General features: G+C 36.5%; 1 protein-coding gene and 1 non-coding gene across 2 annotated transcripts; both read right to left on the reverse strand.

The window, feature by feature from the left end:
* Window positions 1–3,013: 3,013 nt before the first annotated feature.
* On the reverse strand, window positions 3,014–3,120 carry LOC145557015 (small nucleolar RNA R71). Its single transcript, XR_014092098.1, has one exon. It is a non-coding gene; the product is annotated as a small nucleolar RNA R71 (small nucleolar RNA).
* A 5,203-nt stretch (window positions 3,121–8,323) lies between these two features.
* LOC145642829 (uncharacterized) lies at window positions 8,324–9,199 on the reverse strand. Its single transcript, XM_081693995.1, has one exon. The coding sequence runs from the start codon at window positions 9,197–9,199 to the stop codon at window positions 8,324–8,326; it is 876 nt and encodes a 291-aa protein (XP_081550121.1).
* Window positions 9,200–12,761: the final 3,562 nt, after the last annotated feature.

Raw genomic sequence — 12,761 nt, forward strand, 5'->3', positions numbered from 1 at the left:
TTTAAGAGATTTGACATGATTTAGTAATCGGCTTGATTACAATTGCATAAAGTGATCGACCTGATGAATGATCGTCTCACTTAGCTTAAAAGCGCCTTAACATTGGCTCAAAGCAAAGGCATCGACATAATGGTTCATAAACAGCAAAGGCACCGACATAATGGTTCACACATAAATAGTAAAGGCACCGACATACTGGTTCACAATTTAGAAAGCACGACATACTAGTTCACAAGCAGCAAAAGCAGCGACGTACATGCATAATAAAAGCAAAAGATCGACATGCGTTGGTCTTCGATAATTTTCCTTGGAATATTATCGCAACAAATGAGGATAGCTTCAGGCAAGGATATCTTCGATAGCATTCCCGAGCTTGTGGAGAGTTGTCACAAACAACTGGAGGTGATTTCAGGTGAAGTTATCTTCGATCGTGTTCCCTGGCTTGCAAAAGATAGTCACAAAGCGCTAGGAGGTCGTTTCAAGCGAAGCAATCTTTGATGGGGTTCTCTAACTTGCAGAAGTCTATCACGGCGGAATTGGAGGCAGTTACAGGTGTAGCAGTCTTCAGGCGGTATTCTCTAGCTTGCAGAAGATTGTCAAAACAAATAGCAGGATGGCGTTCCCTAGCTTGCGGAAGGTTGTCACTATAACAGCAATGCAACAGCAACAAATCGGTTACCCTTAGAGACGTGTGCTCGACGGTGCAAGATACACGTTTCTTAACTCTCTTATCTGTTTTAACTAACTCTAGTTTGCGGGTATCGGTGTTACAAGAGTGATTTAGGATCGCAGAACGTTCTGAATCATTCTCCGTCCCTATCGATACTTTGACTTTTGTTTTCGAAACTTGCGTTTCTCCAAACTCAGCCAAAGTGGGGGCTTCTGTAGACACCCATTTGTGTCCCTGATATGTCTATTTTATATAATATTTTATTCCCCGTCCCTTGGTCATAATTAGTGGTGTTTTTGGCTCTTTAGAGCCACTTTTATTACTAATTTGTGTTTTCTAGTGTTTTTGTATCTTTGCTTTAGTTTTGTAGGAAATTACACATTTGGAGCATTTTCCGGGTTTTTCATAAAGCAACTACGAGCATTAGGAGGACACAACTGTCTTTGAAGCCCAAGACCTGTTAGAGCCGGTGATTAAGGGCTTGGTATGTGATACCGGGGCATATGGACCCAGTATTCAAGACCCGAAGAAGAAACCCAGATTGGCCCTAATAATTGGAGCCCAATCGTAGTCCAAATAGTGGCCCAAGAGTGTCGCCCGGCCAAAGAGGCTGGCGCCCGAAGGCGCGCACGGCCGAGCGAAGGAAGCAAGGTTGACGCCCGAACTCGCGCCCAACCGGGCGCGAGGAAGTGTACCTGAGGGAAAAAAGGCGCGCCCGATCGTGCGCGTGTTATTATTAGGAGACGATTAGCGTCGTTTAAGTTTGTTTTAGTTTAGGATTCTTGCTTAGTATAAATACTTTTCCGTTAAGCAAGTTTAGGATCTTCTTTTACTCTTTCTTAATTATTTCTTAGATTTTCTCTCTCTACTTAGCTTTTAGATTAGTTTCTCTCTCTAATACTTTGTTCTTAACTCTATTCTTAATTCCAGATTTCTTTGGTAACGATTTCTCTTCTCTTAATCTTAGTTATTTACTTTATTCCTTTGATCATGTCTTGTTTATTTATTTTGATTAGTTTAGATTTAATTATGTGCGAGTAGTTTTCTTTATAGGGTTGTGGGGATCCATAAATAATATAAAGGGGTAATTTATTGTTGTTGATTGTCAATGTTAGATTATTTCCTATTGATTGATTTAATGGTATGCAACTAGATTTGCGCAGGTCTTTTATGTATGAGTTTAGCAATATTGGTTCGAGATTCGAGAGATGAGAATTGATATTTAGGCCTAGTTTCAATAGGCAGGTTAATTTATAAATGGTTAAGTCGAGAGAGAGATGAGATTTAATACCGATAGATTAATTATGTGATTGTAATACGTAGCGAAAGCCCTTTATGATCTGATTAATTGATGCATTGATGATTGATTATTATGTTTTACCCTGGAATATTATTTATTGGTGAACCTATGCCCTAGGTCTTTTATTCATTGTTTCTCCTCCTACTTTTATTCTTTCCCACTTTTACTCTTAGTAGTTTAGTTTCTCTTCGATAATAATAATTTGTTACTCTATAATCTAGATATTATTAATTAATTAGGAATAAAAAGACTCGTTTCCCTGTGGATTCGACCCTACTTCCCTATCTATTTTAGTTAGTGGTTTTAGGAATTACTTTTGATTAGGTAATACGACTTTATCCTGTCAAAATTTGGCGCCGTTGCCGGGGAAACGGTTTTATTTTTGTTTCTGATTATTTTTGTAGTCTAGTTTATTTCTTTTTGTCTCAGAGAACGTTAATTCTTTGAGGCAAGCCTCATATTTGCTTTTAGTTTTTTTTTTGTTTATGCCCAGGTGTTCCAGATCAGGGTACATCCCATTCGATCCTGAGATCGAACGATCCTTCCATAGACAGAAGAATTTCTTCAAGCAAATTCTGGCGGATTCTAGTGATAATAACAATCACCGAGATCCTCCAACTGTTTCTAGCGTTTCAAAGGTATCTTCAGATCCAGAATCAGAGATGACGGCTCCAAAGAAGCTTAGTGATTACTCACAACCAAAGCTTACAGATTTTCCACACCTCACTCCCACTCCGGCTCTTGATGGGGTACAATTTGAGATTAAACCCCAATTTATAACAATGATAGAAAGGAAGCAATTTAGTGGAGCTAAGGGTGAAGACCCAAATCTTCATATTGCAGACTACTGTCAGTACTATAATACCATCAGGCAAGCTGGGGTCACACAAGACCAAATCAGGGAGATTCTCTTTCCTTTTTTTTAAACTGTAAAAGCTAAATTATGGTTTAATGGATTAAATAGAACTGCACTTGGTATAACTGACTGGGAAACTCTTGTTTTGAATTTTTATAACAAATATTATCCTGCAGAGAGAACAGCTGTACTACGGAGTGCAATTCAGAACTTTTCCCAAGAAACCGATGAAACTTTATATGAGGCTTGGGAAAGGTTCAAGGACCTACAAAGAGAATGCCCCCACCATAATCTAGCACAATGGCATTGGAAATTCATCTAGAATAATGTTGATGATGCAGGTCAAGTTATCGAAGATATGGCGATACATAATTCCCAATATGGGAATCCTAGAGGCTTTGCTAACAAGGGGAAGCATATGTTGACTCTGTATCCTTTTTTCAAGCTCAATTAACTTCTATCTGCCAGAATTTAGATAATCTTAGTACTGCAAATATAGCTAATGTTTCTGCAATTAATAATAATGCTAATGAGGCTTTTTGTGAAAATTGTGGAATTTTAGGTCATTGGGAGCAAGACTGTAGGAGTTCCGTGGAGCAAGTTAATGTCTTTCAAGATCATAGGATGAATAACCCATACTCCAACACCTACAATCCTGAAGGTTCTTTTAAATCCTAATGGAGTTAGGATTGATAATTATGTTTCAAAGAGTTTGAAATTGAATAAAACTACTTCTTTTTAGAATCCTTGTTTTGTACGAAGTGGAATATATTCAGATTTTATTTTTATGCCTCATAATATTTATCCAAATTTTATATGGTTGGATAGATCTTGAAATTATCTTTCCAATGACATATTATAATATTAAATCCGAGTTATAACGAAAAAGATATGAATGAGATATGAAACTGTATCCAAAACTGACACCCTTCCACTATTTTGGCCATATATTTTTATCTAAAAATTATTTTAATCTGATACGAATTGGGTTGGAAAAAAGACTTCAAGATCTTTCCAAAGACATATTATATGCTTTATTTTGACTTCTGGATCAAAAGATATGATAAATACAAAATCCGCAAAAACTGCTGTCCATCGAGTTCTATTTCGATTCGAATTCGAATTCTCTTCTTATTCTTCGACCCCCTTTTTTCTTTATAAATAGAGGTCATATCTCCCCTTTTTCAATCATCAATTCTCATCAATAATCACCAACTCTCATCAAGAATCTCTTGATTACTCTCTCTCTCTTATCTAAACTAGCCTTTTGCATACAAAATTCCTCATACATTAACACTAGAAACACCTAGCCAAGTTCGAAGTTGCCTTCACCCTATACGTGAAAGGTTTTAATTTCTGAGGGTTTGGTCCCCAATCTCTATTTCAATTATTTAATTTAATTGTTTGTTTTATATTTTCGTTGAAGTTACTAACGTGTGTATTTTGTTATTAGAAAGAGATACGAGGCATCCAAGTAAGTGGTTTAATTGATTTATTGATATTATGATATAGAAATCATGTCTAGGTTGTTATTATGATTCCTAGTGTCATGTTAGGGTGTTTTGATTTTCCTAGTATCATGTTTAGGGTAACAACTAAAATTTATAATATCAAATATGACGATTATAATTTCTATGATGCCTTTTATTATCTTTCTTAATATTAATGTTAGTATCATGTTAGGGCTAAATTTTGATCTTTATTGTTTAGTGACATGCTAGGGTTCGTTATTAATCTTTTTAGTATCATGCCTAGGATCTTGCTATTATTATGCTTTAACATGATCATGATTTATGATTATAATTTTATTATGATGATAATTATGTTGCTTGATATATGTTATATTTATTGTTATTGTTTTATCACACCTTTTATGCATGTTTAAAGGGAATTGGTACTTGTAATCACGCTTAATAAGATAATTAATAATCTTGTTTAGGATTAATATGATTATAATTCAAGTGATCGGCAATAATAGTTTTGTATGTGCATTAATATTCAACCAACATATATAGATAAACAGGTTTAGGGTCAATTCTATTGATTGCATGTTAGTCAGAAAGCGCACATGAATACGATCAGAATAAAGTAGAAGCCTATTATTAGGGCAGGTTCAATCTCTTTTAGGTTAGATTTGTACCTTCATCCCCGAACTACCAGTCATGGTTCCAGACCTATTGGAGTTAACGATATATTGGATCTTTAAGGGGTGTAACCTTCACCCTGTGAACGGTTTACACGTTCCTAAAACTTGTTGGCGACTCTTTTGCTCTAGCTTCCTTCCTTTTGGACGCCACCGTACTTTAGTGTATGATCACATTGGGGTTCAAGTTTGGGGTAATGCTTGAAATATTCCCTACAAGTTGTAATTTATCTATATTATTTTTGATACAATTTTTTATATTTTATTATTCAAATGTAGTGAAATTACCGTGCATGGCACGAAACCTAATCTAGTTAGTATATTATAATTAGGAAAATTTGTCTAGAACTACCCGTAAGATAGGGTGTTTTGTTAACAACTACCCATTTTTTTTTAATTGTTTACAACTACGCGCAAGATGGAAAACGTTTGGGTAACACTACCCATTGACGTTTTCCGTCCAATTTTCACGTTAATGGGGCCCACCATTAACCTTTCCCACCCAATTTACTCCCCCCCAACTACTTTTCTCTCTCCTCTCTCCTCTCTCCTCTTTAATTCCTTTCCCTCCAATAACAGTCAAAAATCTGATTGAAGAATTCAAGCAATTGAAGACAACTGCAGGTAATCTCTCACACTTTCCTTCTAATTCATTGATTTTCGCATTTGTTTACAAGTTTTAATTGATTGGAATTACAAGAATTAGGGTTTAAATTACTGTTTTAATTTAGGGTTTATGTGTTCTATAATATTTGGGGGGTTTTTGAATTCTAAGGTTTGGGGGGGGGGGGTAAGTTGAGTAATGGGAATTAGTAATGCTGGCTTAGAGATAGAATTTTGAAGCATTTTAATAACTAAATTGACATTTTAATTTGTAGGATGTCCAATTTTTCATACCATTCAGCTATGCAATTTCATCCAAACAAGTGCAATTGTGGCATTCCACATAAACTGGAGACTTCGTGGACTACAAAAAACCCTGGGAGAAGATGAAGCAAAGACGGGGATGGTAGGGCTGCAAATTTCTGAAAAAGGGACGAAAATGATGGTGAATATTTGCTGCTTAGGTTAGAAAGGTTGAATATCAATTAAACAGAGTAAAGAAAAAAGTGGAGTGATAATGGAGGAAAATTAGAGGAGAGAGAAAAGGTAATTGGGGGAGTAAAATGGGTGGGAAAAGTAATGGTGGGCCCCATTAACGTGTAAATTGGACGGAAAACGTTAATGGGTAGTGCTACCCAAACGTTTTCCATCTTGCGGGTAGTTGTAAACAATTAAAAAAAAATTGGGTAGTTGTTAACAAATCACCCTATCTTGCGGGTAGTTCTAGACAAATTTTCCTTATAATTATTACCCGTATACAAATTTATTCACTTATGTAATGAAATAATTCTTTTACCCAGCAACACCCTTTATATGTAGGAAAAATTGTCAAAAATAATACAAACTTTAAGCAATCCGCCAAAAACAAGTCAAACTTTTAATTATTTTTGAATAATACAAACTTTGAGGGTTATCCGCTTTAAACAACTTAAAACCAATTAATTACCTTATGAATAGGTTATATGGAACACGTGACATTATATTATTTTTTAAAAACTATTAAACAACTTTATAAGATAAATAAAAAAATGGAAATTTTAGATTTTAACACCAGACAAATCAATGAAAATTGATATTAACACCTCCCAAAAAAAAATTTATTTTAACACCACATAAAAAAATTAAAATTTGAAGTTACCACCAAAAACTGAAATCTGTTAACGGAACTGTTACTGGGTCCCACTCCAACGGATATTTTTTTAACATCTGTTTATAAATGCACGATTCTCTTCGATTTTCTTCTTTTGTTAGCAAATTTTGGATTAATTAGGTTAATTTTGGTTGCTTTTCATTCAAAAATACGATTTCATATCAAGAATTCTTGGTTTTGTTGGGGTCGAGGAACGATTTGCAGGTGGTAAACAGGTATGTTTGTTCATACATCAAAATCGCACTTTCTCTGTAATTTAATGGCGAATTGAGCTTGTTTGGTATATAATTAGGGTTAAAATTTCCTTATTTTAGTAATTTAGTCATGAATTATGGTGGATTTGGTGTTTCGATTATCATTGTTGCATCAAATTGCCAATTTCAAAAAATTAGGGTTTATATGGATATGAAATTGGGGGTTTTCTTGTTAGGCAATTTTAATTGGAAGTTGGTGTTGGGACTTTTAATTCGTTTGTGTACAAAGCAGTAAATGTATAAATTATCCTCAATTGATGCAGATTATATCTTCTTTGAGCTATTCTCCTTCAAAGGAGAGAAAGTGCCAGTGTGGAGTGCCAATGGCCAGACTAACTAGCTGGACTAGGGAGAATCCAGGGAGGAAGTTCAGATCTTGCAAGTTTTTTGATACAGTCACAGAAACAAGGGGCTTCAAGGTCTTCGAATGGGTTGACCAACCCGATGGGACAGATTGGCAAACAGGGGTCATCAACAACCTGTTGTTGGATAAGAAGCTTCTTAAGGGTGAAGTGAATGAGTTGAAGAGGGAAGTTGATGAAATCAGTGGGCAAAGGAGGTGCCTCCTTAATGAAGTTGACAATTTGAAGATGAGATGCAAGACTTTGAATGCTGAAAGAAAGAGAATGAACAGGGATTGTAAGGCAGTGGAGAAGTCTTCAGTGAACTGTTTATGGGTGGGCATGGCTGTCTGTATTAGTTTGTCAATTGGGGTAGTTTTCCAAATGGTTAGGGGTGTTTAGTTCTAAGTTAGCAGAATTAGGTTGTTGAATTTGTATTTTGTGACTTGAAGTGTTGGGAGCTTTTGTGTAATGAACTATTTACTTATGTGAATGAATTCCAACTATTTATGTGTTAGATGTGCATTTGTGATGGTTTTACTTGGACATTGAAAGCATGCATGCATTAAAGAGAAGGGGTTGGGGAACTTTGTAATTTGAATACAAAATGCAAAATGGAGAAGTTAACATAATTAATCAAAAGTACTTGCCAAAAGGTGTGTACTTCAACCTGTTTTAATGGCAGTTACAGCCATACAAAATATAGTAACTTCAAGTTTGTGATTGTTCAAATGTTAATGACAACCCATCAAAAACTTACATTAATGAAACAAAATAAGACATTGTTTTCTAGCTAGCCCTTAATATTTAAATTTTTCTTGAGCAGTGGTTGGTTCAGGTTGGCTTGAGGAAGCCTTTGACTTTGACTTTGGCTGCTGTTTTGTCTTAGGCTGACTTGAGGATGGCTGACTTATACTTGGTTGACTTGAGCTCTGTTTTAGGATTGAACAACTTAGTTACTTACAGATCATAGTTAATAAAGGTAAAGAAACACATGCTACAACATTCATACCTTTTTTGTAGCTCTGGCTTCTTTCTTCTTCCTCTCCTCTACCACCCAAGGAGTATTGGAGGCTGGTCTGCCTGGTGGCCTTGCCACATCTGTTGCTGCTGTTGCTGGTGCAGCAGGCTTTTTGCAGGTCTTGGCATAGTGACCAAAACCAGCACATTTACTGCACTGTTTCTTCCTCCTTGCTGTCACTGGCTGTCCACTTGCAGTAGAAGATTCCCCTGGTTCAAGTTTCCTTTTTTTGCTCTTTGGTCTTCCAGGCTGTACCTTAAATGCAGGTGGATGTGGCTCCCTCATCTTGACTCTCTCCCAGTGTTTGGGACCAGGCATGGGTTGGATAGGGGGTTCATAAGTTTTCCTGTATGAATCCATGGTGTAACAAGGGTCCACATATGCCTCCATGTCACCCCTAATGTCCATCATGCATGCATAAGCATGCACACATGGAATACCAGTCAGTTCCCAGTGATAACATGTACAACTTTCCTTCTCCAAATCCACACATTCTTGATCATCCATCAACTGCACCTCAAATGTTGACCCTCTTGATGGTTGTACAACACACTTCCTAGCAACAAATTCTATCCTAGCTAGGACATTCCTCACATAAGGAGTAAGGTTGCTTGTAATTGTTTTAGAATCATCCCACTTTTCATTGTTCCTATTCATCACATACCTCCTCATCCATTCCATTTGGGTGAGGATAGGCTTATCCCTGGCAGGCCTAATCACTGCATTGAAAGTCTCACACATGTTGTTTAACAATATGTTGGACTTGCAGTTAGATGAGAAGGCATGTCTTGACCAAGACTTGGTGGAGATTTTGACTAAATAATCATATGCCTCTTCTGACAACTCTTTAATAGAGTCCATTGCAAATTTAAAGTTAAACTGACAACATGCAATAATGGAGCAAAAATCAGCACATGAACCAGTTTGAAAGCAAGATAAAAGTATAAATTACTTTGCATACAATATATAACTTACCTCAGTGGTTGATCTGGCTGCTGCCTAAAACAGTTCCTTGTATGTTGACCCAGTGAACTTGAGCTTGAAGTTTGCCCAAATGTGCCTCACACAAAACCTTTTTTCAGCTTTTGGCACAACATCATCCATTGCCTCCAGAAGACCCTACAATATTCATTCAATAAACATGTTGTTACTATATTAAATAAACAGAAGGTAAACTGATATTGATTGAAATAAATGAAATGGCAAAAACATGAAAGTTTACCTTTTGCCTGTCTGACATTATTGTCAGCCCTGCTCCTTGGTCATGTGTTAACATTGCCATCAAAGGCTGTAAAAACCAACCCCAACTGTCTTTATTTTCTGCTTCCACAGTTGCCCAAGCTAGAGGGAATAGGTTGTTGTTCCCATCCTTAGCTACTGCCACCAGGATTTGTCCTGGATATGCACCCTTGAGGTGACAACCATCCACCCCAATCATTGGCCTACAATCCTTAGCAAAGCCATCTCTCAAAGGCCTTAAGCACATGAACATTCTCAAAAATAGAGGGGGCTCAGGGCTTTCTATACCTTCCACAACCACATTGCACCCAGAGCCAGGATTGTACTTCATCACAGCCTTTCCATAATCCCAGACCCTAGCATACTGTTCCCTTGCTGAACCAAAAATGATTAGTTTTGCCCTACACCTTGCCATCCATGCTTTAAAGTAGGTCACCTCAATTCCCAAATCATTAAGAACCCTAGCCCTAATATCCTTAATTCTCCATGCAGAATTAGACCTAAACTCTTCTAGGTACCTATCTGCTATGTATTCAGCAGTAATCATCCTGTTCTTCTTCACTCTAAGACAAGTGTGTTTCAATTTACAACTTTTAATTTGCCAAGTTTCCTGACCCACTAGTTTTGATGCATAAACCTTGAAATGACACTTCACTCCCCCCACACATGTACATGCAGGCATTCTACAAGTATAAGTGTTGAATTGACAATCACATCTATACCTACATTGTACTGTAATCCTCCTACTGTCATTATGCAAAAAATAAAACTCATACCTCTCTTGTATGGCATGCAGTCTCAGTACCCTTCTCAAGATCCCAGCATTCTTGAATTTCTGCCTTAGCTGCAGCTGAATGGGCTTCTGGAAATCCACATCTTCATTGAACCAAGGAGCAGTATCCTCCTCTGAATCAGATCCACACAAGCTTCTTGAACTCTCAGAATCACAGTCATCAGCCTCTGGATTGACCCTTACTGTTCCTATATCCAGGTCATCTCTCAAATCTGACCTCTTGTCTTTAACAGCACCCTGATCTATGCCACTCTCATTCAATTTCCTCAAACTCTTGTTAACCTTATCTAGGATCTCCTTAGACCCTTCAATGAACCATTCTTCATCCCCTTCATCAAATTCCTCTTCACCAGGTTCCCAATCTAAGTCCTCATCACTCAAATCTGAGCTAGAGTAGTCAGATTCATTGTTGCCACCAACATCATCCTCATCAAACACCAATGCTTTAGCCTTTGCTGAGGCTTTACCTTTCCCCTTACTCTTCTCTTTTAAACTACCAGACACTCCAGTTTCTGCAAGCTTTCCCTTCCCTTTCTTTGTCACTAAATTATCCCTAGGTGGACTTTCCTTCCTTTCAGCTTTTGTCTTCTTAAACCTAGGGCTCCTCCTTATAGTAGAAATACTTTGACCCTTTTTGCCTTTTGTACACTCACCTTATCCTTTAGGGGTGGATTAGGTTGGACCTAACTTTTGGGCTTTAAATTAGTTTGAGCTGCCATAAAGACTTCAACATACCCCTCTGCATTAATAGTCTCCAAAAGGCCCCTCACTTCATCACTGTTCAACAGCTCTCTTCTACCAGTGTTAAAGGTTTTACCCTTCTGCCTATACCAACAGTTGAAATACACAGGCACCTCCATATCACCTTGCACAAATCCATGAATTGCAGCTGTCCTAATCTCCTGTACATCTAACTTAGACACTTGGACATTTCTTCTCCAATAACACCACCCCCCACACCAACAAAGCAGCTGTCTATCTTTGCTAACTCTTTTAGGGACAAATGTACCCCCCACTCTTAGACAGATGTCCACCATATCTTCATTGTCACCCATTATCTACCCACCAATAACACATATATAATAGTATTATTAAAAGCCGTATAATATTAACACATTGTTAAGCAACTGCACTACCTGATTATTTAACTACAAAGCATCCACTCCAACATGCATCAATAAACAAATCACACATATACACTCTTCTCTAAGTTAATTAACATAAAAATACATTAATTACTCTAACATGTCAACCAAAAACACCAATTAACCTAATTCAGAAAGTCAATTTCAAAAAATTCGAATTTTCTAGGGTTCTCTGTTTCAGTTCCCAAAATTAACCCTAATTAAGCATAAAATTGCAAAATTGACATCCATTATTCACAAGTAATACACGAATTTGCTGTAAAAAGGTAAAAAAGATACCTTCTTTGGAATCTTTCTCCTGTAATTGTCAGATTACCAGCAAACTTTCGCCCTTTTTTGGAAGATGGATGACGAAATCCTCAAAGGCTATTCTTCTGCAATGTTGACAGCTCTCTTGTACTCTGCTATCCCCAACCACACAATTTCCCTAAATTGAATGCCCTAGATGAAGATATTTTTTGAGTAGATGAAGATTCAGAGAGAATTCAATGAAAATGGTTGAAAGTAATCAATGAAGGAGGAAGAATCGTGTTACTGTGTGAGAAAATTGGAGGTAAAACTAAAACATGGGACCCACGTCACTTTTCCGTCACAGAAACCGTTATCTGGTGGTAACTTCAAATTGTAATTTTTTTATGTGGTGTTAAAATAAATTTTTTTTTTGGGAGGTGTTAATATCAATTTTCATTGATTTGTCTGGTGTTAATATCTAAATTTTCCTAAAAAAATTAACATACTAAATAATTTGTAAGTAAAATAACTTGTTTAAAGCGGACATACCTCAAAGTTTGTATTATTTAGAAATAATTAAAAGTTTGACTTGTCTTTTGCGGATCGCTCAAAGTTTGTATTATTTTTGACAATTTTTCCTTATATGTATTAACACTTATTTCAACTGCTTCTATTGAGATTAATATGAAATGGACAAAGTAAATAACAATTATAATAATAAGTTGGATTTTCATATAAAGTGCATATTATGGATATTTACCCATAAATTTCCAAAGAAGCAAGAAATTTTAATTGAAGTAGGTAAAGTATAATACTATCATACTTGTTAGGGAAGAAATAATTAAATCAAAGACCTATCTTTGAATGGTCTATAAACAATCACCTACCTACTATAAATGAAAACATAATGTACCGTCAATTAACTCCCCAGCTAACTAACGAAGCAACTTAGTATAAGCATCGTCGTTTTGCAACCGTTTGCCACTGTGTAACTTTTTCCTGCTGACTTGGCTTG

The sequence above is a fragment of the Chenopodium album genome, chromosome 8, assembly GCF_948465745.1.
Source record: "Chenopodium album chromosome 8, dcCheAlbu1.1, whole genome shotgun sequence".
NCBI lineage: Eukaryota > Viridiplantae > Streptophyta > Magnoliopsida > Caryophyllales > Amaranthaceae > Chenopodium > Chenopodium album.

Bases quoted from the DNA above. Each gene is read 5' to 3' on its own strand.
- LOC145642829 (XM_081693995.1), bottom strand. From the start codon at position 9,199: ATGGACTCTATTAAAGAGTTGTCAGAAGAGGCATATGATTATTTAGTC.